At 44.5% G+C, this 24,756-nt stretch overlaps 1 protein-coding gene across 1 annotated transcript in view; it reads left to right on the top strand.

Annotated features, from left to right (window-relative positions):
- The window catches only part of ABTB3 (ankyrin repeat and BTB domain containing 3), a 183,359-nt gene that overhangs the window by 532 nt on the left and 158,071 nt on the right, over nt 1-24,756 (top strand). The window contains 1 exon segment of the mRNA XM_085321637.1: nt 1-589. This exon segment is cut by the window's left edge and continues 134 nt beyond it. Coding sequence (XP_085177763.1) covers nt 1-589 — 589 coding nt within the window.

The following is a 24,756-nucleotide window of genomic DNA, read 5'->3' as shown; positions in this document are numbered from 1 at the left end:
GCCGCCGCCGGCCCCGGCAGCCGGGATGCGGCGGCGCGGCTGTCGACGCTGGTGAGCCGGGCGCTGGTGCGCATCGCCCGCGAGGCGCAGCGGCTGAGCCTCCGCTTCGCCAAGTGCACCAAGCACGAGGTGCAGAGCGCCATGGAGATCGTGCTGGGCTGGACGCTGGCGGCCCGCTGCACGGCGGCCGCCCTGGGCGCCCTCTCCCTCTACAACATGAGCGGCAGCGGCGGCGACCGCTTCAGCCGCGGCAAGTCGGCGCGCTGCGGGCTCGCCTTCTCCGTGGGCAAGTTCTACCGCTGGATGGTGGACAGCCGCGTGGCCCTGCGCATCCACGAGCACGCCGCCATCTACCTCACCGCCGGCACCGAGAGCCTCTTCCGCGACATCCACGCGCGGGTGATGGCCGGCCCCGCCGCCCCGCCGCCCGGCCGCCCGGCCGCCGCCGCCGCGCCGGACAAGGAGAAGGAGGGCGGCGAGGCGCCCCGCTTCACCGTCGAGTCGCTGGAGCAGACGGTCAACAACGACCCCGAGCTCTGGGGCTTGCTGCAGCCCTACCAGCACCTCATCTGCGGCAAAAACGCCAGCGGTGAGTCGCCGCCGCCGGGCCTGCGGGGCGCGGCGCGACGGGGCGGGTTGTGGGGCCACCACCTGCTGCGCCGGGCCAGGGGGCCGGGCCGGGCCGGGCCTGTCCTGCGCCCGCGGCGGGGCGCCTGGCACCCCCGAGCCGCCCCTGCGCACCTGCCGCCGCGGGCGCTCAGCGGCCGGGCCCCTGCGGGCTGCGGCGGGGCCGCATCTTCTGCATCGCCCGGGGAGGGCGGCGGGGCGAGAGCGGCCAGTGCGGCACTTCGGTGTTTTAAAATACATTTTTTTATGTTTTTTTCTGATTATTTTTATATATTGGTTTTGCCCCAGCGCAGCGCCAGCGCGRGGCGAGGGCGCAACGAGCCTCGCCGCCCCGTCGGGGCCGGCCGCGCGGGGAGCGGGGCAGGTCGGCGGCTTCCCCGGCGAGGCGCGGGCGGAGCTGCGGACATCTCTGCGGGAGGGCGCGTGTCTCTAGCTTAAAATTTTTTAATTTTTTTTAGGGGCTTCTCGGTTGCGTTTCGGTAGGGGCTGAGTGATACACACCGTTCAAAGCTTCAATTTTCCACAGGAAATGGCAGAAGCGTAGCTGAGCGCAAGCGAGTGAGATGAAACTTTGTTACATATGCAGTGGTTTGGCCAGAGATTGCGTGGTTGGCGCTGAAATGCAGTCTTTCTGGACAGATTTCATTCATGTTGCTGCTTGTTTACCCAGAGCCTGACACAGATGCAACACGGTGATGCATCAACTTCCTGGAGATTTTCTTTTCTTTTCTTTCTTTCCTTTTTTTTTTTTTTTTTTTTTTTTTTTTTTTTTTTTTTTTTTTTTTTTTTTCCATGCGGTGTCCAGGATTTTTAGTGAGTTTTCGTTTAACCGAGCAGGATCTCAAAGTTGACGTTTCTTGTTATTTCAGCTCCCTGTGTTTTTCAGGGAAAGGAAAATGGAACAAGCCGGTAACCCATCTCAGGGAAGCGCAGTTAAAACTGTGTTTTTTGCGCGTCATACAAGTGTGCACAAGCACATACGCACACTTTTCTTGAGCCTAAATAAAAAATACCTGTCAGGCTGAGATGCCAGTGTTGGACAAAAAAGGAAACTGGGAAAACCGGGATGACTGGAAGTCCAGATCAGCTCTACAGATTAACCCTGTTGTTACAGCCACAGACAGTGCATTATGGCCCACTATCTTTTGCTTTAAGACACCTTCTCTCCCAAAGGGGCCCCCCAAAAAGGAACACCAGGCAGAAGCAAAGAACAGGGGCAGATCCTCCCCTGGTGTAAATCACTGTGGCTCCATTATGGTCCTGTGGCGGTTTTACCCCAGCTGAGCCTGTCCGCCCCGGACGCTGTGCTGCACCCGTGCACGCTGCTCACAGGGGCATGTGCCGCAGGGCCCCTGGGCTTCGTTTCGGASGGGTTTGCGTGTGGGCACGCTAGCCCCCGGGAGTGACACTGGTATTTTCCCCCCGCGTCCTGGTATTGTGGCTGTAGGTTTCGGCTGGCAGTTGTGTTGCATTTCTGACATTGCAGCGCTGTCTGTTCGGATCCCTATCGAGCCTCTCATTTTGTTTTGCGGATTTACAGCTCCCACTGTGTCAGCTTGCTGGATTTAAATGAACTTCATTTTGACCCTCATTTCTCTCCATTCCAGGGACATGATTTGGAGTTTTCGTCTCCATTTTGTCCATTTCTGCCGGCTTTACCTGGCACAAATCCTCCTTGGTGGCTCAGTCCTGACTCAAGCAAATGACATTTTTCTAAGATGTTAGAATCAGACTCTAGCAAGTTGTCCATTTTGTTTTGCCTCTCTGTCTCTCTGTGTCAGTATAATTTCCACGCAAATGACTGCAATGTTATTTTGCTTTTTAACATCTTATAATACATAGTTTGACATCCTGCTATGTATATGTTTAGAGTTGCAGGTGCAAATGAAACAGAGACAGCCTTTCTTGTAGTAAAAGCCACTTTTTATTACTGTTTATGTTTATCTAGATTTATTCCAAGGATGCGTTGCCTACTCTTGAGTACTTTTGCAGCAACTAAACAGACATTACAAACTACTGCAGTGGTCAGGCGGTTCCTTCACCATTGCGATGTCTGTTTATACAGTCGTCCTCGTTTTGATGTCTGAGTGTTCCACAGTTGGTTGCGAATGTTTTCAGGCACTTAAAAKGTGAGGAAGTCTGATGTGAGAGATTATTTGACCTGGTCAAAACTATTTGGGAAATCTGGGCTAGGTTGTTTAAAGTGCTGGCAGCTACCCTTCTATAAAGTGACATAACCGCAAGTTCATCTTTCCTCTGTACTCACTACTTGAAACATGGTGATAAAGTAGTTGAATATATAACAGACTTCTCCTTACATCTCCTGTGCTACTGCAGGAGACTAGTCAGGTCTTGTGCTCTGGGAGGTCGATAAATCTGGCACAGATTTATCTACAGGCACTGAAATGGATTGATTTGGTCCACCAGATACTGATGAGAATTGATTACTGGAGCCTTTCTGGAGGTGCTGTATCCAATGTGATTTGAGTGAGGGAGAAAGGGAAAACAGTGCAAAAGGAGGCCTCCTACTAATACCTTTTCTTCATGCAATTTTATTTAGGCGACTGGGGGAGAGGTTGCTCAGGCAGCAAGGGGAGTCTCTCTGGCCTGCACATGTCAAACCTTTAAAAWTTTTACATGTTAAAATCAACACCTTAAAACCCGTATGGACAACGGAACAGGCAGCCCATGGAGATCACAGGATATGGGAATGTGCAAAGTTCAGAGTTTGAGTATGAAGTAGTCCGAGGTGGCTATAAAGCAGGTTGTGAATGCAGGTTTTGGGAAGGTGGTCTCAGGATCTGACAAATGTGAATTGCTCTTTTGAAGCTTCCTGTYGGCTGTGCAGTGTTTAATCACTACAGGTGAGGCTTTCTAGCCTCATGTCCTACCAATTCATTGTTGCTAAATAGGATCACTGTTGCCAGATAACCTTCATCTATGAGTAGTGGTCATGTGCCATCAGATGAAGATGTCTGAAGCAGTTCTGCTGGAGGCCTTCRGCCTGCTGGGCTTCTCTCAGGTGTGACTGGCTTGAGCTCAGACAGTCCAGACATGAGCCCAGTGTCGCACAGGTCCCTGGCCACTTCTTGTGCAAGGTTGAAGGTGGACAGCTGGAAGTGGTGGTGTTCATTCATACATTGCAGACAGCCATCCGTCTCTTTTGCCAAGGGGCCAGCCTCTTAAGAAGAGTCCTTATTTCCTGCCTTCTGGGAGAGCGATGGCAAAGCAGAAGTAGGCAGCATATCAGGAACATGTCGCTGAAGTACGTGAGCAGCTTCTGGTATCTCGTCTGAGTTTATCCCAGTTACTATATTAGTAAGAATAGATCTCAGAAGCACTCAGAGGTAGTATCTTTTTTCCTGYGCAACCAGGATTTTAATGTGGTTGAATGAAAATTAAAAACTTTACGTTTGGGATTTCGTTGACGCTCAGATGTTTCAATTATGAACTCCGTCTGAACAGTGCAATATCCATTTTACATTTCATAACATTCACATGGAGTGTTATTTCCCTTGAAATAGTGGGACCAAATATTGTATACTCAATAAAAGGCAGTAAAAGCTTGCACCTCTGTGCATATTTTTGTTAAGCTATATTATTTTTGTTTCTTTATTGCTCATCAAAATCCTACTTTTAAGCTAGATCGGAAGGCTGCCCCAGATCTTGCATTCAGCGCAAATACTGGGAATAAGCCTGTATATTTCATTTGCATSAGGAATGCTGAGACAGCAGATCAAAGTAGCTCAAAGTTATCTACCCTTTGTTATGAAAGTTCCTTTTTAAAAAATGGAGGAATGGTGTTAGACAACATCTTGACTGGTATGGAGTGTTTAGAAAATAGATCTCTTACCTTCTGTGGTGGGACTCACATGTGTATGTGTAAGTATCTCCTCCAGCTTTGGGCCTCTTAAGAGGTGCTCTGAGGGGGCCTGAATGGGCAGTACACACTGGAGGTGATGGACCTGCAGTGGTGTGACAGCACTAGTTAGACAGATGCGGTGGGAAGGGTTGATTCACTCTGCCCTTACCAGCATCAAGCTAGCAGGAGAGAGCTTGGAGTCGATTTTTGCAGAGCAGCCAACAAGCATAACGGGGCCTTGTCTGTTTGTGTACATCTACTAAAAATAGTTATTTGGAACCCAACTGTATCCATGTGGTTTCGTCCTATTCTTAATATTATTTAGAGAGAAAGACACAACAACTAGGAAGAAACCCAGGATTAGATCAGGCTTGGCTAACACGTGTCAACTAACCTCAGTTTAACCTCAGSCTCTTCTAATCCAGGCAGACTCAAGGGACTGTAAGCAAATGAGAGACACTAATATATTAGCACAGCTTAACCAAGTCATTTACCGCTTTTAAATTCTTTCTTATATACACACTCACCCCACTCWYATATGTGTGTGTACGTATATACGTGCGCGTATGTATATTTACAGAGGCCATTTTCTTCATCTGGTGGCAAATGCGCTGCATCTGTTTGTTGTTATTTCTATCCTTTCTTTTGCAGCTGAACCATACAAGATGCTATTATGGCTTAAGGGGCATTGTAAAAATCGATCTAAAATTTAGTTGAGCTGTCATCTAAGATGATAGGGGAATATTTGGGGACAAAGTGGAAATTCATGCCTTTTGGGGGGGGGGCTTGTTAACTATGGTTTCAAAAACATCCTTTTCTTCACCGATATATTTCAGTTTCCTTTTTTTTTTGCTAGAAAAAAAAAAGAATTGGAATCCTGTTTGAATTCTCTTATATGCTCCTATATATTATACTTAAGGGTTTTTGCTGTCATGTTTTCCCCACGTGCTCCTTTGCGCTCGAGTTCCTTGCCCAGAGGTTGACACTAGTAGCAGTGTAACAAATGATCCGTGTTTTTCCTCGATTCTCTTAATCGACAGCCTCAGCTACAAAATTCCATTGCTGATGTGAAAAAGCTGCGAAACGGGAGAGGGAAGCACGCCGCGTAGCTTGGTCAGGGGCTCAAGGGATTAGCAGAACTAAACCTCCGTGGCCGGCGGCAGGTTGGCCGTGCCGGCCCGGCTGCCTTGCAGGGAGAGAGGTTGTTGGTCAACTGTCTGACTGACTAAGGTTTGTTTCCCGCTGGATATTTTTAGTGGTATAATTTGTTCCGGTTATGAGTATAACTTAAACCCCCCCAGAAATAGTTATTACCAGAAACACTGTAGTGTTAAAGCATAAGGATGATGCATATCAATATAATTATTCCCTTTATCATGTTGGAAAGTACCTTAATAGCAGTTATAGCTGTGGCCACACTAGGGAGTTTTAGGGCTGTGACTGTACCACTTAGCTTCTGATGTAAACAGGACTTTGGAATTACAAATGACAAATATGATTGTATATACCGAAAGCAGGCAAGAGGAATAACGGAGTAATTTCAGCAGTAGATTGTTTTCATGGCTTGTTTACTGAGCGGTGGCATGCTTCATCTAGTCTTTCAACCCTATTTGTGAGCAAGTGGTACCAAATGCCTTATGGACAACTTAGCACCTTTCCCTAAATCCAGTGTAAAAGTTACCTCTAGCAACTGTTTTGAAGTGACTCTGAAAAAAGCACCATGTAATTTTTCTTTTTTTTTAATATAGGTGGTGGCTTTTTTACAATGCATATTGAACCAAGCTCTCAGTTATCAGTCCAAAATCTTTTGTGTTGTCCAGAGTAAATATGCCAGTGTCCCAGATGAAGACAGCTAAAGCCTGAGCTCTTTCTCTCTTGCCCTGGAATGGGGACTAGCTCTCATTGCTCGTAAGCTAGAGGAAAGCTTTATGCTCTTTCCCCCATGCTCCCAACGAACGTGTGAAAGGAGAAAGCAGTGCTCAGTTAGATGGTGCCAGAGGAAAACAGTCGTTTCCTAATGCATGTAGGAATTAAATTCTCTGCTCAGAGTAATTTCCTCTAGCCGATGCATAAAACTTGGAGGCTCTTTTGGGATTCGGTACACCGAATCTGGCAGCTTCCACACCAAATAGCTCAGTAACCGGCCTAATACAGAATGAAGAGGAGAAGCAAGGAAGGGATAGAGGAGCAGGCGCTYGTCACTGGGACGTACTTCCTTGCTGCTGGGATTGGGAACAGGCAACGCTGCCACCGGTTGCTTTTCCAAGCAGGACGTCCATTGGGGCCGAGAGGGTCTCTTTGAGCAAGGCCAGCTGCTCCCTTTATCTCATTTAACGCTAAGTGTTAGCCTTAACTCTTAGCWGTGAAATAGGCAGCTGCTTAGGGCTGTGGGCTGATTTTTAAATGTTATCGCCTCACCAATCTCCCATATGATCATGGCGGCTTGCGTCAGTGCCTGCTTCTTTCCCAGTCTCCTCCCAGTTTCAACACTTTGCTGCTGCCTCCTCATCGGTGTCTCCCAGGCTCTCGTGGCCGTCCTGGCACTGGTGCCATCCTACCAGGCTTGCTGTCCCAGTGCTTCCTCCCGCGGAGCTGTCAAGAGGCTGTTTGCATCTGTCCCGGGGGTTCTGACAGGGCTTACGGAACAAGTGGGAAGATTTTTTGTCCTTTTCCCTTGTTTTCTTCCTGACTAAAAGAGGTTTTTTTCCTGCCATCTCTGTACTGATCTTTAATTATACTTCCTGTGCACCTGATAAGTATCTTAGAGATTTTACGAGACGTACAGATGGAGTGAAAATTAATTCAGAGTTTGGCCAGTTAGTTTAATCTGCGGTTGCTTTGCCTGAGGTGTTCAACTGGACAGTCTGAAAATAGCAGAGATGTTAGAGGGCAGCACACCAGCCGCAGCTTCAAATGCAACCTCACGATCTGTCCTTGCTCTCAGGAATTATCTACAACAAAGAATTTCCATCAGTGGGCTCAGCGTGGCCACCTTGTCTGTTAATGTGTAAGCTCTCCATCTTCCCAAAAGGCAAGACAGCAGTCGCTGTGTTGAAGAGAGGGAATCTGGTGGTCAGTTGCTTATCATCCTTTCCATAAAGATAAATCTCATTTCTGTAAAAAACAGAAGAAAGAAGGCTATTGATGAAGTAAACTGAATCAGTGAGAAGGCAGATGCAGTCTCATTTTGATACCAAGAGTGAGGAATATATTTTGGGGAGCAGTTCAAGAACAGGGAGTTCAGCAAAGTGGAATGGATGGGTTACAGGCACTCCCGCTGATACCTTGCTGAGGCTGCAGAGACCTGTTTTGATTATTTTAATTAATATAACATATTTTACTGAACCGATGGTTTCAAATCATCACATTCCCTTAGCGTGACAGTTTGTGGATAGTGAGGGAGTTGCATAGTCCAGCTTATGGTTGGCTTCTGCTGATATTTCTAGAGAGGCTTCCTGACTTAAGAAAAAATAATGGAAAACCAAAATGATGTTGGGGCAAACACCCTCAGATGAATACATGTAGCTCGTACTGGGTTCATATGGCCTTCCTCATTTCTCCTGCATTTCTCCTTTGAAGTCAGAATTCAGCTTTAACAAATAGGAGATTTCTTGGACACCTTTCTTGGACTCTTGAGTAGTGCCCCTCGATGATACTCTTTTGACTGTATTTTATTCTCTTTCTTGATTCCTACATGGAGTTCACAGTAAGCAGCACTCGTTCTTTGCTCTAAGAGTTCCTGGTAACAATCCAGGAGGTTTTTTAGTATAGTTCTGTAAGAGCGCCTTTGCACCCCCCCAGTGAATACACATGCCAGCTCAGGGGCTCAAAAGGTGCTTTGGATCTTATACAGTCTCCCACCAGGATTTTCTYGGCCCTTCACTGATTTGGGAAAAAAAATGGCCTTGACATTTGATTTCAAGTTAAACGATACCAGGTTGGTAGGAGGGAACAGGAAGCAAATGCCCGGAGTTAAGGTGAGAAAATTACCCAGCTGGTACAAATAGGCTTCAGGGGAGGTGATCTCACCCCTGCTGAATTGAGCTGGCAGAGACAAGTAAAGGAGGAAAGACTTGTTAAGCCGGGTTGCTTCCAGGCCATTCAGAAGCACCACGTTAAACGCTACTGGGCATAGACTATTGACTTGTTGAAAGTGTTTGGGCCAGTTGCTGGTCTTGGTCACTCTGGCGCAAACCTGCTTGGTGGAATATTGCAGWCTGTTGCCAACTAGCATAACAGATCCGTTTGGTGGGAACTTTGCTCTCTCTATTTTTTCTATTTTCTATTTTTTGCTTTCTATACTTTTGGGTCAGCACCTTCGCAGCCTGATCGCAGCGCCCTTATGCAAATAAACCTTGCGTGTGTGAAATCCCGTTGGCTTTGCGCTCTCATCAGGGTTTTGGGGCAGACTCGGAAGTGAGTGGAGGAACAGCAGCTCCCGAGGAGATTACGGAGGAGCCTCTTCCAGCGACGGGTTTTCTGTACTTGAGTGCCGTGGGGTACCATCTGGACCTGCAAGAATCTGAGGCTTCAGAATTAATAAAAACAAACCTCTTTTAAATTGCACAGCTATGAAATATTACTCCCAGGTGGGAGAAGCAAACGGGGTTGGGGTTGCAGTGGGGGTATGATGTGTGCATTTAAATTTGCAAGGAAGTCAAATAACTGGAGGAGACCTTGCATCCTGCAGCATTTTGCAGTTTTGCTGGCCCTGTGGTGGTTGGATAAACACTGCTGGGCTGCACTGCCTTTGCTAACGTATTGTCTTTGGCCACATGTGAGCGTAGAGGGGCTGCAGAGCCACCTTCGTCCTCACTGMTGCCCAGCCTAACGGCAGGAGCTCATCAGGAAAGGCAGGCAGGAGAGCATGGAGCCAAATCCTTTCCTCCAAAAACAGGGAGCGAATGAGGAGTTGAAGGAGGGGAAGGAAGGCTTCTCCTTGCTGAGAGCTGAACAGGCCTTCCAAGCACCTCTCCTGGGTGTTAGCTGGTAGTGATTTGGAAAAATGAAAGTGGTGGGGCTCTCGGCCAGATGGGTTGTATCCAGCCCCCAGGCTGTGGATCCTTCTCCCTGGGTGAAGTGCTTCAGCTTCGCCCTCACTGAGGAGCAGAAGACTTGGCTGGTGAGAAACAGGTGTTGAAGCAAGCTGCCACCAGTGAGCAGGGCTGGCCAGACTCTGCGGGAACAAGGCCAAGCTCCCAGCCCCTTAGCGGGAAGTGTTTACCAGCAGAAAGGAAAGAGGTGTTTCAGAGGTCGGAGTCATTTTGGTACCCACTGAGATGCTTTTTGCAGAGGAAGCTGAGAAGGTTTTTTAATGCAGGAGCAGGCTTTTTTGCATGCCACCACCTCACAGAAATTAATTTCACTGAATCATTGACTGTAAGTCTGTGTACATAGATTATTTTGCACCAAGTTGCAATGTAGTGAACAGAAATGCTAGGGGTGGGGTTCAGGTGCCTGGAATGCTTTTACTTCATTTTATGTTCATAAAATAACTGTCACAAAACTCAATACCTTAAAAGTTATTCCTGTGCTATTGGTGCTGTTTCACTTCTCCAGTGTACATTTTGTATGGAACAGTGTAGGATCTGATATGTTCCAAATATACTGTTAAACCAAATCCTGTAGTCCTCAGCTGGACAAAATTTGCATTGATTTCAGGGAAAGAGTGGCCTGTCAGATCCTGGAACAAGCTCTCCTCTTTGGTAACAAATTATAGAAACTCTGTTGAGTCAAACCTGTAGGCCCAGATTTAGTTTGACTAAAAATAAGTGTTGTCAGAACTCAACATCAGTATCAGTATCAGTGTCTCACTGTAGGGATATATTTTTAATTTGAAAGGGAATTGTTTTTTTTTATTGTTTTACTGATGCATCCAGCATAAAAACTGCAAAGTGAAATCTGCTTGGAGTGAACTGTAACACACCACAGTTACTGACTAGCCTATTTCTGCTGTCCCATATAAGAAAAGTCCTAAAAATAGTCCAGCAGCATATGTTTTCAAAAGTAAATTGGATTTTAAAAATAAGAACTTCAGTTTAATTATCTGGCAAGCTCTCAGTAAGGAGATGGGTTTTCAAAATATGCAATTCCCTTAACATGAAAAAAACAAAACGTCACCTTCCCCCCCCCCATAGTTAGGAGCTGCGGTTTTGCTGTTGAACTTTACGTATTATTACTATTATTATCCTTTGTACTCACAGAAAGTTGCCTTGTGCATTGAGTGGCTTTGGATAGTGAAGACAGTCTTGCAAACTGAGTAAATACAGAAGCAGAGGCTAGTAATGCGCATAGTATCTTTACAATCCTGCCTGTTGTATGACTGTAGTGATTCCTTGCCTTCCATCCTCAAGAGCATGGTTTGTGGACCACAGTTAAGACAAGCAGCAGTAATGTCAAATATTTCACAGGTTTAAATTTGGGAATAATGAGATAAGCCCCTACCCAACACAAAGGAGTCTAAACTTCTCTAGCAGCATTTTTGCAGCCAAAAGCTGGTAGCCAATGTAGAAAAGTCAGTGATGCTGTCTGTCTAAAATATATCAGCATTAAAATAACTGTAGTGGCTGAATGCTTCTAAAGCAAGATTAAATACAACAGAAAGAAAACACCCTGGCCAAATCTTGTTTTCCCCTTAAGCACCCAGGTAGTCTAATTGATTTTTTTTGGAAGGAAAGGCCATTGCCTCTCTTCAGCTAGTAGAAATTGCGTGCAAATGGGATAATTGGTGGGTTCAGTAAGGAGCCCTGCAGTGATGGGAACAATCAAGCTGCCCTAGATGGGAATCCTGATGTCTCTGAGCCCTGCCTGCTGACCAGAGATATAGTAGAGCGAACCAACACCTGAGACCTGGAGATGAGCTGGCTGAGTGCTTGGTTCTGAAGAGACTTGGTGGTTATCAGATGGGTGGGAAAACACCACATTATCTGGCTGGCAAGATTCTATAGAGACACCTTTAATTACAGATTGTGTCTATATGATACATTAGCTGTTGAGTCACAAAGTGCTTTCTAAGATTTTGAGTTGCCCTGGATGCTTCTGCCCTTATCATAGATAACTTTTCTTTCATTATAGCTAGGCCTGGCGATTGCAAGCTCTTCCTTTCTTCCTTTGCAGTGGGCCTTGCTGTCATTATCCTCACCATCCGTCACCTTGAGATTAAATTACTCTAATTTGCTCAGCCTAGGGCTGTGCTTTAGGACTCTTTGGGAATTTAATTGGAATGCTGCTGTCTGCTTAATAGCTACTTTACAGCTACTTCACATGCCCAAACTGCTCTGACCACAAAACTAGCTGCTGGGCAGAGTTGGACCTGTACCCTCAAAAGGAGCTGCAAAGCCCATGGGCAACTTGTGCAATGCATGTTCCATGGCTGTAACAGCATTGGCCAGACATGCCCTGGTTGGAGTGAGAAGATGCTGTTGACAGACTGGGGTCTTTAGCTGTCTGTAGGCTTGAGATTTGTGCCTGCCTTTGGTCCAGAAGGGCTTGAATTGGGTAGGGTGCTGGAAGAACCTGCGTTTTTGGGATAAAGACAGCATTGCTGAGGAAATGATGGCACAACAGTTTGTTACTGCTGCTGTAGACTGTGACTTGAGATGCTGCCAAGGTGGAAGGGCTCTGATGTTGCTCCCCTTGAAGGTGCAGCAGTGCTGTTGGCTTTCCACTGTTGCACTGAAATGGTTGTTATAGATATTAAAAAAAATGCACTTGTGTTGGCTGTGGTGTAAGAAAAATGCATGCAATTCGGCACCTGCATAAAACATCCTCTGAGTCTAGAATAATTAGTTCAGCTTTAGTAGCCTCATTTCCAGAAGGGGAAGAAAAGTCACAGCAAATAGCAGAAAGGAAAATGAAAGTCTGGGGGCCCAAGGGCAATATTTGGGTATGATAGTCAGCCAGAGTGGCATTATTTGGTCCAGAAAGAAGACACCCACGAGGAGTCGTGATTGAACGATACAAGAGAGTGAATGGCAAAGCAGAAACCGATCAGCTGCTTTATTTTTTTTTTGTGGAGATACAAAATGTGTGAAAGTTAAATGAAACTGAAAGAGTGTAAATTGAAAATGACTATAAAGAACCCTCTTCTTTCTGCAGCATCGTGGCGGTTTGTGGAACAGAATACTGCAGCAAGTAAGTGGGAAATAATTTAGAGGAGTTACGCATGTGAAGGAGAATATTTCTAAAAGTGTTAGGTTAATATTTGCTCATATTGTGGAGGAAGTACTCTTTCATGGTTTAGCACAAGCTTCTCTTCCACAACCTCCCGAACCGTTGCACAACATGTGGCAGCCTTCCTTGGCCTTCCTCTAAGGCCGTATCATCCCTTGCTGCTGACTAGTTGTTCTGCAAATACAGACTCTTTCCTGGAACACTGTTCAGAAGAAGAAAAAGTTTATTAGTTTCAATATTAGTTTCAATAGCCTCACTTCTGTGAATGCGTAAGAGCCACATGCATGAACCATCGACTGCTCTGAGCTCTGTGGTTGTGATTACTTCTGTAGGTTTTGTTCTACAGTTTTGGCACAGGCAAAACTTTCTTCCCTGACTTTCATGTACGTTCTTTCAGTGTTGGGAGTGTCTGCTGGAGACCATTTAKATATGGTTGCTTTTTGGCTTACCATCGAAGAAGTCCAGCATTTACTAAAACAACTTGCTAATTTACTGCATTCTAGCATAATCTCTTTAGAATGTCCTTTTTTTTTAAAAAAAATWGTCTGGCCAGATGATATAAAAATATTCACTGGAAAAGCAGAGTATTTAGAAATAGCTGTAATTTTGAGTTATACCAAGTAGAAACCCAAGCATTTGCATTTGATTAAGGACAGGTGTTTAACTTTTGCACAGCTGTTCTTATGTTGCTGGAATTTTTGACCTACTGGAAAAAAAAAACTTGACTAATTCTGGCATCAGTACTGTAGCTTAGTAAACTTAATGTTCAGTAGGGAGAAGAATGCAAAATACCACTTCGTTACAGTACATTGGTGCATCAATAATGTAGTAATGTAATGGCTTAGAGGGAAAATAATGGCTACTAATGGTGTAACTAGTGTGTTTACTGATACTACAGCACAATTAATTGTGGTTTTCTTGGAATTAAGTGCTATCAACAAGTTCTGTTAAAAGTGGATGCAGGTCATTGACGCTTAACCTTCTTACTGCCAGGACTCTGATAGCCTTGCCCTGTCCCCTGGGAACAGTCTGCAGAAAAATAAAAATGTGGCTCATTAATTGCCAACGATGGGAGGGGATTTCTTTGCTCATGGTGCAACCATATACAGGAGGGCGATATACTGCTTTCTGCCACCTGTGTTTGCTGTGTCCTCAATAGCCATGACAGCTGAGCTTGGAAGGAGAAACACTGGAGAGGACTGCAGGTTTCAAGACCCTGAGCRGAGTGCTTTTCTGGCATGACTGTGAATAATGTGGCTGAGGTCTCAGTGGAGACCTGTCATCTTTCTGGCAGCAGTGAATTTGTCCATGAGGCTGGCGGTGCCTGCCTGACTGCTGTTTGATGGGGTTTGATGGGGCTGGAAAAGGCAGTGCCTCTGGGACTCGTGGTGGCCCCTTGCACCCTACCCGGGCACACCATGGGGAGAGGGGCACAGGGAGGGCTGAGCAGCTGTGGGGCAGGACAGGTGGCTGAGATGGTGGATGAAGCTCCCTGCTTCCTTCAGTATTTAAATTATTTGTTACTATGGCCAAACTAGAGGAGTATAGGGGTGAGGTTGAGGGTCATCACTCCTGGGCTGATCCTCTGATGCCCAGCAGAGGTTTGGTGCACTGCCAGCCCTTCCCTTGGTGGCAGAAGGGAGCAGAGTCTCTTCTGGGTTTTCTGTTTTTATAAAACTTGTGGAAACCTGGTGTCATGGGCTATCCTTTGCATAATAGTGCTTTGCCAGAGCTGGTTGAAATCTGCCCATGAACTGAAAGGTCATTGGGGTGCTGGAAGGACTGGGCAGGCAAACTTGACTGTGTAGATCTCATTTTCTTAGAAACCAGGCAAGAAGTGCAGCTTCCCATTTCAGAGGATTTTGAAAGATGGTCTTCATATGCTCATGTTTCTTGTAAATGCATTTAACAGTCTTGCTCATGCCTCTGTATATCGTGTACAGCAGATAGAGACCTACAGGAACTGTGGCTCAGGCCCAACACATAGTGGTTTAAAAGCACCCCTAAGGATCCTGATGTCTTTGGCAGACAGAGCTCGCGCTGATTTTGTATCGCTGGGCTCTAAGATGTGTCCTCCTTTCTCTATTATGTATTATCTGGGGTGGGGATACAGAAGAGGAGGGAATACATTTCTTAAAGCACTTTTTATAATGCGCCTTTGCCCCCGCTTTGAAACTGAACAGTACGTTTGTGAAGCGATTTTAGTGACAGTCGTCTACCAGAAGAGTTTTTTTTTCTATTATGAAATGAAAGAATTGTTCAGTTTTATCTTTTAATTTGTTTTAAAAGAGCCAAAATGGTGCATTCAGTCACTTTATAACTGCATGCTCTAAAATCTGTATTTATCTGATCTTTTTGCCATAACACATAATTGGTTTATACAAATTTAAATGTTTTCTAGTAGTGGATTACTTTCTTTTTCGCATGTACGCAGCAGCTTTGTTTTAGAGGAGACTGTGCCAGGGAGAGGTCATACTTTGGTTCAAAGAAGTGACAGTGCTTTTAAAAGAAGGGCACTTCTTTTCCTTTTTATTTAGCAGAAGTAGCCCTAGGTGTGTCTGTGTGATGTGAACGTGGGACTGGGAGTCAGTGGCAGATTGACTGCCTAATTAAATGAGAAGAGCTCGCCCTTTCGCTGTGGTTCTTTGGAATTTTACTAGTGGCACTTTCCGTTAATAAACATTTACCTCGTTACCTGAAGATACTACGTACAGACGAACTTTTAGTATATCACAGACTACCTACAGTCATAAGCCCCAAAGGGGCTAACTAGCTAATGACGCTAGTAGACTTTCCTCCCTTGGAGCAAGGGACAGCTTATATGCTTAGGCCACAAGCCGTGCTTGCTTTTTTCTTTCTTTTGTGCATGCTTTTGGTGTCAACTTTCTTCCAAAGAGTAAAAAAATCACAATGTATTTTATTTGTAGAGCTGTGTGGTTTATGAGAGATGCTCCCTGAGATAGGTCTCTTTGGTTTCAGACTACAGAGACGCATGAAAATGTTTGCTGATTTCTCCCCTACCCACTCCGTATGTTTTAAAGCTTGGACCTGCAACTTAAACTCAGCAGCTCATAATGAAATCTGAGTTTGATTTCATTGCCTCAAGTTTTGCTGTGAACCTTGCCTAAATTTCGGTTTCCTAATAGTCTATTAGGAAATGCTGCAATGATGTTCCTCACGCTTATCATTATTGTGAGGAGAAACTATTTCAGTTCCATTTAGGTCACATATATGATCAGGCAGATCTTCTAGTGGTTTAAGAATAGGAAAGTTCCATTGAAGTCAATATAGTTACATTAAAAAAAAAAAAAAGGCAAATGAGTTTGTGACCTGGTATCTTCTCAAATTATTGAGAGCTGACCTAGAAAACACACATACATCCTTCTGTTAATCAGTATTTTATTGTGTTTTCTCTTACTGGAGCATAGAATCATAGAATGGTAAGGTTGGAAGGGACCTCTGGAGATCATCTCCAACTGTCAGCATAGCCTATACAGGGATTGAACCCGCTACCTTAGCATTAGCAGCATCAACCAACTGAACTAAACCTGCCCCCCCAATGCTTGTTTGGAAAATCTTCTCTTACATTTGAATTTTCTTACAGTTCTTCACTCCTTAGACAATTTTCAGTGACATCATTCTGTATATTTCAAGTGCCACTATTGATGGAAGTAGTCCTTTAGAATATATACACTTGAACTACCACAAAATGAATGACTGACATTAGATATTAGTGCCTCTTCTGTCAAGATTTTGGCATGTCATTTGGTTGTGAAGACAGTCTGAAGGAGGTTACTCCGATCTAACAAACATGCCATTCTCCCTGTGAGCTCGGCAGCCGGTTGCCATCCACCTTYCTTTGGTGAAGGTGAGAAGATTGCCCAACAGGTAGTCGTTTCTGGTAGTCTTGCTGCTTCAGGGCATGGTGTAAACTGTCAGCTGGTTGAGCAGTTGCTTCTACTTTACATGGTAAGTGCAGGGTTGGGAAGAGTCACCTCCCTTGAGCATGCAGAAACCAATCTTATGTGTGTGCACATATTTTAGTCTTCGGACTTTGGGGCATATGGTCACTTCACTATTGATACAAGAGAGCATCTTCAGGAAGGTGGRGCTGTAGCTAGTTACAGCAGTAGTAAATTCAAGGCCTTATATTTTAGTGTAGTATCTAACTTGCCAGCTTTGGGAAATCTTTTGCCTGATGAGAACTCCTGGGAAACTGGAAGGGACTGGAAATCCCAGGCTGTGTTTACTGGACCTGGTACAGCTGTGCCTCAGACTAGAGTTAAAAGGGATGTAAACAAGGGGTGAATTATAAGACTACTTCTGCCTTCTCTTTGCCTTGTTATATGGAAATGCCACATACCTTGTCATCTCTGCAGGCCTAGGCTTCTGCTCAGTGACTCACTGTAGCCATAGGTTCTGTGCCAGGTGGAAACAATACAAAATTTCCATATAGTTGGGGTCTTTTTGATCCCTTTTTCTTAGCTGTAAGTCTAGGAAGCCATAAGGACTACCTAGTTCCAGGCATCTCTGTGGCTGGAATTACTGCTTGCCCAGGTGGGATACCAAGGTGGTGTCTTATTTTCTGTCACTGTTAGAAGGATGCCTGACTTTAATGCCTTCAAGGAGAATGATCTTGGAAGTCTAGGAGAAAGTCAAATCTTAAGTTCTTTGGCTTCTGTATCTTTCTTGCAAGAACAGTCTGCTCCTTTCAACCTGTAGACAATCATTTATGAAACCTAGTTGTTTTGAAAGAGCCTGRGGCAAAGCAGAGGGTCTCTTGCAGCCTTTCTGCTCAAAGGTGACCTTCACCTCCAGTGCTGCCTCCCACTCTGGTTCAGTGGTTGTGGAGGGCTGGTGTGATCCCTGCAGCTGGCTCAGGTGGAATATAAGTGAATTCTGAATTTTTTCCAAGACCACAGCCAGATCTCCGCACGGCAGCTGATCACTTTAGAAATTCTGCACCTTTTTATGGCAGCAGAGGGAACTAAAAAGCTTAGCTAGAACTGTTGGCTTCTCCAGAAAAGGAAGGAAGGATTTATATAGTTCTGTAGACTTTTAAATAATAATAGAAAAGCAAAAACATTTTCTGACTTGTGTGAAGCAAGCGTCTAAACTTGGTGGGTATTTGGGAGAGATTCRTGCATCATCTGCTGTCCTTCATCTATCTGAGTTATTCCTACAGAGGAAGTAAGGCTTAAGGAAAGTGGCAAAGAATGACAGACCCCTGCAACAGTAGCAGATTGCCATGCTGTGGGAGCCTGGGGCATTGCCTGTTCTGTCCCTACACGCGTGTACAGAATCTCTAAAGATACCTGGAGTCATTATAACATTTCAGACTGAGACATGTGTCCAGAGAACAAGCATAGACAAAAGGGAAAAACTTTGGTCTCCTTGAGCATAGCACCATCTGGGTGTCAGGTTCCATGCCTGTTCCTGAAGCAAAAACAACAACAAAAAAGATTCTTTCCTTACAAAGGTTCATTTAAGGTGCTGGAAAGTCTGTATGTCTGTATAAGTGTATATATGTTTGCATTGCATGGATCTGMACTTGGCTGAGATTTAAATGTCCACATTTACATTTGATTGCTTGCCACGTACTGTTAGGCAAAGCAACTGGAATTGCACATGTGTGTGGAACAGAAAATGTATCTTKCCAGGGGCATTGCAGAAATTAAGAGAATTGATTGACCAACCGAATGCGATTTGAGTTGGTTTCTCAGGAACATCATAACAAATATTTTATTAGCCCAGCTTCTATATCCACTCAGCTCAGAACCCGCAATTTCAAGATGCGCAGAGGAAGCAAACATTGGAGATYATGTTTGCAATATGACCAGCTATTGATATGCCTCTAAGAAATATATGCAGTTGTTAGTTGCTCAAGTTAAACTAATAATATTGCCCTAGCCACATTTGAACACCTAGCTTTCATGGTTTGCAAGCTGTTGATGGTACCTGAGGCGTGATGCTGCTCCACTGAATTTTGGGGTGTGTTTCTTTATGGATACAACAGGACCAGAATCAGGCCTTTAGCAAGAACACAACACTCAGTAAGTGGTTGGATTGTGCAGTGAATTCAGAATAATTTGGCAGTTGTAGTATTTTGGTGGTGGACACTTAATTGTTTCATTAGTTATTGTGAATGTCTGTTGGGTTTGTGATCTGTAAGAGTTGTGTGTGTTGTTCATTTATAAGGTCCCATTAAAAAATAAAAAAGAGAGAGACTGGGAAAGAGCAATGAATATAATTGTCATGAAAACCTGAATGTTACTGAATTCTGATGTGGAGTGACCTCTGGAGACTCCTTCCAGGCCTCCTTTTTTTGTGATCCAGCACTGACTGAAGTCAGTGCAAGTGCATTTTAATAAGGCTGGAAAGCACACAGTTTCCCTCTATATTTCACTCCACTTCCTCATGTAGTGGCTTTATCTTGAGCCTGCTGGAGCCCCATGTTTCTTGTTGAGATGACACAGGGCTGGCTACAAGTATCTGTAGCTGCAATTACAACCAGTGATACAGGATTGGATGCTGTCATCTTTATGAATAAAACTACATTGACTCCTCCCTCATCATCATCAGTAAATTCATTGCTAGGTTGATTTTTATGAGACTGAAATTCAGAATAGGAAAAATAAACTTCCATCCATCTCTAATGCAATATCCCTAGAGCTGTGTACTCAAACACCGCAGCGTACCCACTGTACGCCCCTTCACTCGCTCCTTTCATGACTGTCTGGAGGGAAGGATCAGCTTTGCAAGGTGCCCAGAAAGGTTGCAACRAATCTGTTCAGTGCTTCAGAACTTTACCAGCTACTGAGGCCATTTGTCTATTTTARTAGTGTATAGGCTGCACAAAAATAAGAAGGGTGGATTTTCAAAAAGAGAGTGATTTCTAACAGTGAATTGACTTCCCACGCCAAGAGCCATCTCTTTCTTCAACATTTAAATATTGGAGGTGAATGCAACATTGATGTTATGGAAGGTGAAGATGACATACCAGATTGCTCTCAGAACTACTTTGCAGTGTATTTGATGGAAAACAGTAGCAGCAGCTGTCTCTCCCAACACACCCTTATGAGAGCAGTGTCCTTTCTGYTAGCATTTCTCAAAGTATCTTCATGTAATGCCCAAGGCAGCAGTATTTTATGTTTGCAGTTATATTCTCCTAGACTTTCAATGAGAAGTTTCTTCCCAAGATTACTTCTTTGCTTCTAAATTTGGATCGTGAGGTTTCATTTGAAATATATAAGCTGCTGGAAGCAGTGGGGCTGATTGGGGATTTTGGCCTAACACGTAACATTCAACTCGGATATTCTTTGACTATTGCCACGATGGATATTTTTAATACATTTCTTAAACTCCATGTTTCGTTGGAAAGTCTAGCCTCATTGCTGTTTTTCTGAGCTGGAGTTTGCCAGATTTAGTGTCGCATAGCACACACCATGCAGCATGTTACTAATTATTGCGCATGGGCACAAGCAGCCCCATTCCATACATTCCCGTGCTCCATTTGTTACTAATTAGTAGTCATCGTGCCGCTGGTGGGCTCTGGTGCTCTCAGCGTATCATCTGTAGGGTCGGCATCTGCCAGGAGGCGGTGTTTACTTTGGGTTAGACCTGCATAGTGATATCCCCCCCCCGCTATTCCCCTAAAAGTTTCAGACTTTCATGGCTTTAAAAATGTGAAAAATTCACAAGCATAGGTATGGAAAATTCTGGATAGCTGGTCTTGCTGTGATTCATAACCTGATACTAAGGGAACTTGGGAACACCAGGCTATGCAGTACAATCCTCTCAAGCATTAAAAGGTGGTTAGGAAATAGAAAGCAAATGTGGGAATTCTTAAAGGTGACCTGTAAAGGGCTTTTAAAATGGAGTTACCATTTTAACAGTCTGTTGGCCATTGCAAACAGCAATGGGAAAGGGAGCATTTAGTCACATACTTTTTTTTTTTTTAATTTAACATCTGAAGTTTTCTGAAATTGCTGCGGCAGCCTGTCCCTGCTGTGCTGTGGTGCCCCAGAATACTCTGATGTCTCAGGTACCCCACTGGGCTACTGATCTACCCTATACAGGTTCTGTAGAATGGTGATTTTTGTATTATGAGATGGCACAGTTTAGTACTGCTTGTCGTCATATTATTTTTATATCCTTCAGAGATAATATATTCTTTAAGAGAGAATACATGCTTACATATATATATATATATATATATGTAAAGAGATTGTACAAAACTTTTTTTCCTTTTTGAATACAGTATTTTCCACCCTTCTTTCCAAGCCTCTCTGCCCCTTTTCCAGTGAGCAGAGAGGTAGATTACATGGAGATAATTGCCTTGGCCATATGAGTAGGCAAACCAAGTAGATGCACTGATATTCTGGTATTTTAATCCCTGAGTTTCCTTTCAGTGGTGCTGAAAATAGTCTGCCTTTTTGCTGTTGGTTCTGCTGCTTTGGGATGACGTGAAATCTGTCTCTAGCATTTTGCTACTTTTAGCTTTTGCCATTTGGCTTTTGACGGCTGAGGTGCCTCAGTTTTCTCTCGCTTGCTCTTCTATCTCATGCCTCAGCTGGGTTGAAATGCCTGTTGTGCKGAGACAGTGAGAGAGAAGTTATTTCCTAACAAGTGCCACAAAATTTACTCAGGTAAATTGGATCTGCCAAGCATGGTCTATGCGTTAGATTTAAGCTTTTAATATGTTGAACATCCTGCTTGCCTGGGAAGTTAAGAGACAAAGCAAAAAAATGCCACATCACCAGAGGTGGAGATGGAGACAAACTAGGATTAGTGCTTTTGTCTCATCTTTTACTTAACTTTGTACTTCATAAATGATTGCTTAATATGTATCATACACCAGCTTATTTCAGCACATCATCACACCTCACAACGAGACAAGAGAACATTAAGGGAAATACACGGTGACCCTCTTGAATTACTRCATGTGTTGTCATTGGTGGATACTCTGATACGAGCCTAAAGTTATTTAAAACCRTATTTCTGAAGACTTTTACTTCTTCTTTGCACTCCGCTTTCCAAGCGCTGTGGCCTACTACAAGAGCCTCTGGTATGGATCAGACGCCTGGAAAACTGTGAAGACAAAGTCGAGGCCAACGGGGAGAGCGAAGCCCCGTCGCGCCCTCCGCCTGCGGCTTGTTTGGAACAGTGCCTGGAGGCTGGTCAACGCTGAGGCTCGCTGCCACCAGGGACCGGGCTTCGGCCCCGCTCTGCTTTGCTTTCCTGATAACTCCTGGAAGGAAGCCTGCCTGTGGTGTGGCCAGAGCTGCCTCTGCAGCATCGTTTAGAGATTTCTCCAAGCCTGTGAGGCCTCACTTTCTGGATGAGACGCCTGATGCTTGCTTTTCCAGAAGCAGAAAGACTTGCAGGAGCTTCATGGAGAACAGAGAAAGCCAGCTAAAAAGAAGCATGGGCGGTAGCACAGCTTTCGATAATCTCTGGCTAAGCCACCTGGCACCAGGCTTATCCGCTGAGCTGCTGAGAYAGCAGTTGGAAGTAGCCTTTCTACCAGGCCAGAGACTTCCCTAAAGTACTGGAGAGTGTCCTACCAAAGACAGAGCACTGCAGGTCTAGAGGGGAAACGCAGCTATGGAGTAGACGCTTTGGAAAGGCCAGTTATTAGTCTGCTGAAAACTGCTGCTGACATGCACGCGTTAAAAAAACAGTGGTAGGAAAAAAAAAAATCCAGCCAGAACTGGAGTGACAGAAATCTTTATAACTGTTGTTTCCTTTCAGATTGTGAACCTGTCACTTGGAAATTAATGTTGAGAGAGTTACGCAAAAACACRCGTACTTGGCGTTACACCGTATCTGCATGTACTGATACCATAAGAAACTCCCATTGCAATACTATCTCCACTCCGTATGCAAGATAAGCRATCTCACAGAGGGAGAGAAAACGAAATTCAGGTTGAGGACAGGTATCCTGAAGATCCACCCTCCCAACCCTTTCTCTGCAATTTTCTGTCATCCCAGAGCTATGCGGAAAAAGAAGTCTGTTTTCATGAGGGCCRTGAACTCCAAAAAGGATCGGCGAGCCTGAATCAGCTTGTTTTCCCATTCCTGTCTTGACAAGGTAAGCTRCCTTTGAAAAAAAAAAGCACACAATAGAAATTCACTGTTACTCTTCCAAGAAACAGAAGTTACGGGGTTGTGGGCCTTTTGATCTACAGCTGTTGGAGCAGGCCCTGCCTGGCTTTTAGATGTCCTCTAACTTACAGGAGCTATCATTGAGCGCATCCTGGAGAAGCCATTCTGAATGTCAGGCTTTGGATTTGCGATCAGTATGTCTCTTATGAGCCATCCAAAATAAGGGGCAGGCTGATATTCAAATACAGTCCCCTGCAGCACGTGTTGTGTGCTTATAGGGAGGCAGAGAAAGAAGTCAGATGTGTGGAGGGGTTCTCCTAAGTGAATGTCCTAAGTGGACASTCCTTAGGTGTCCTAAGTGGACAACTCATAATATTGTGGGGAGCTGTTGCTTGCTTATTTGTTATTAGGGATGATTTTTTAATTTATTTTTTTTATTTTTTTTGCGAAGTACCTCCGCCAACAGGGCAAATAACGTGCGATAAAATGATTTTGAGATATGATTCTAGAAGAAGAACTGCTTGGGTAAAACCAGGAGGTCCCTACCCTGGCAACTCAGTCTGTTATTGGTTTACTGTAACCTATAAWATAAATCTTTCTTTCAAGCTGCTTATGATTTTTCATCTATTACACATTATTTGTTCCCTGGCTGCTGTATATTGCTATTTTTCAATTATGTGTAAATTGTCTTCGCTCCCTCTTTTTTCCCTAAACTATAAATGAATTTCCTCAAAGCTTTCACGCTTCCTGAATCTGTTGCAGCATCTCTCTGAATTTCTTTCTCTCTCCGATGCATCTRTAACCTTCACATGATGTAGGCAGACAGAAACGTTTTGGTACAGAGAGGTTCATATGTAGCTCTGRAGAGCTGTTGTTACCACCCTGCTCCTACCAGTGTCCCTATTTATACCCTCCAGCCCAGCATTTGCCTCGCAGCTGCAGCACCCTGCGAGACCCTTCCCACGTGGYACCTCTCGGCGTTTCTGATCTTCGAGGAAAGGTTTCTCGCTCAGCATGCTGGGCATTCGTTTTTCCTGCGGTACCGTACATTTTGTCTGAACGAAGACTCGGCCTTTTCAAATGGGTCCCTTTCCTCTTGATAGTTGGATAATTGTGTGATTTCAAGCAACCTTCCACTGCACTGGTAATTCTCCATCGCCTGATAATGTCTTCAGTGTTGATCAAAGTGATATGTATTTTCTTATTAGGCCTTAAGTGGAGGACTGGAGTGGAGGCATATCAGTCCTCTTCCTGCCATCAGATGCTGGTCGGTACCTTTTGTAAGTGTGATTTAACCATTAAATTTACTTGTTATTTCTGGTCTTTTAGTCATTTTTGCAAGAACAGTCTTCTTAACATGATAGCATTTGGAGATCTACTGGTACTGCATAATGGGTGAGGGCATTATAGTAATTTTGTCCTCTTTATTTTCCAATAATGTAAATACTCAACATTTTTGTGTTAAAATATTGTAAAAATATATGTATGCACACTCACACATTTGTTCAAAAGTGACATCTGTCTAGTTTACTCACTCTTCCAGTATATTTGAATAATTTAAGCTCTCAGTGAACACACTAACGGAAGGTGCATATCTTTGATACAAGTAGCTGACTGAAAATCTCTGGGAGCATTCCCTTTTGTAATGCTGATCTCTTGAATGAGTTAGTGATCTGAATTCAGTTTTAAGCTCATCAGAATTGATCTTCATAACGTATTCCTTTGTCTGGCGGTCTGGGTAGGACTTCTGAGATCTGACTGTGCTTAGTAATTTATTTGCTCCCTTCCTCCGTCATGGGGCTGTTCGGATCAGGTAGTGCGCAGGAGCATGACGTGCAGCTTTGCTTTCCAAGACAAGCTGAGAATATTATTATGCATGTGTGCTAAGTTAGCACCTTTCCTAAGAGCATTAATTCACACTGCAAAGGAATTGGGTCCAAGGTTGGTCCAGCCTTGGCTGCCGGCTGCACCGAGGTAAATCCACTGCA

Source organism: Rhea americana, unplaced genomic scaffold (genome assembly GCF_003343005.1).
Source record: "Rhea americana isolate MKP2758 unplaced genomic scaffold, rheAme1 scaffold_70, whole genome shotgun sequence".
Lineage (NCBI taxonomy): Eukaryota > Metazoa > Chordata > Aves > Rheiformes > Rheidae > Rhea > Rhea americana.
Note: the sequence above shows the minus strand (reverse complement) of the source record. Positions and strands in the feature narration are given on the sequence as shown.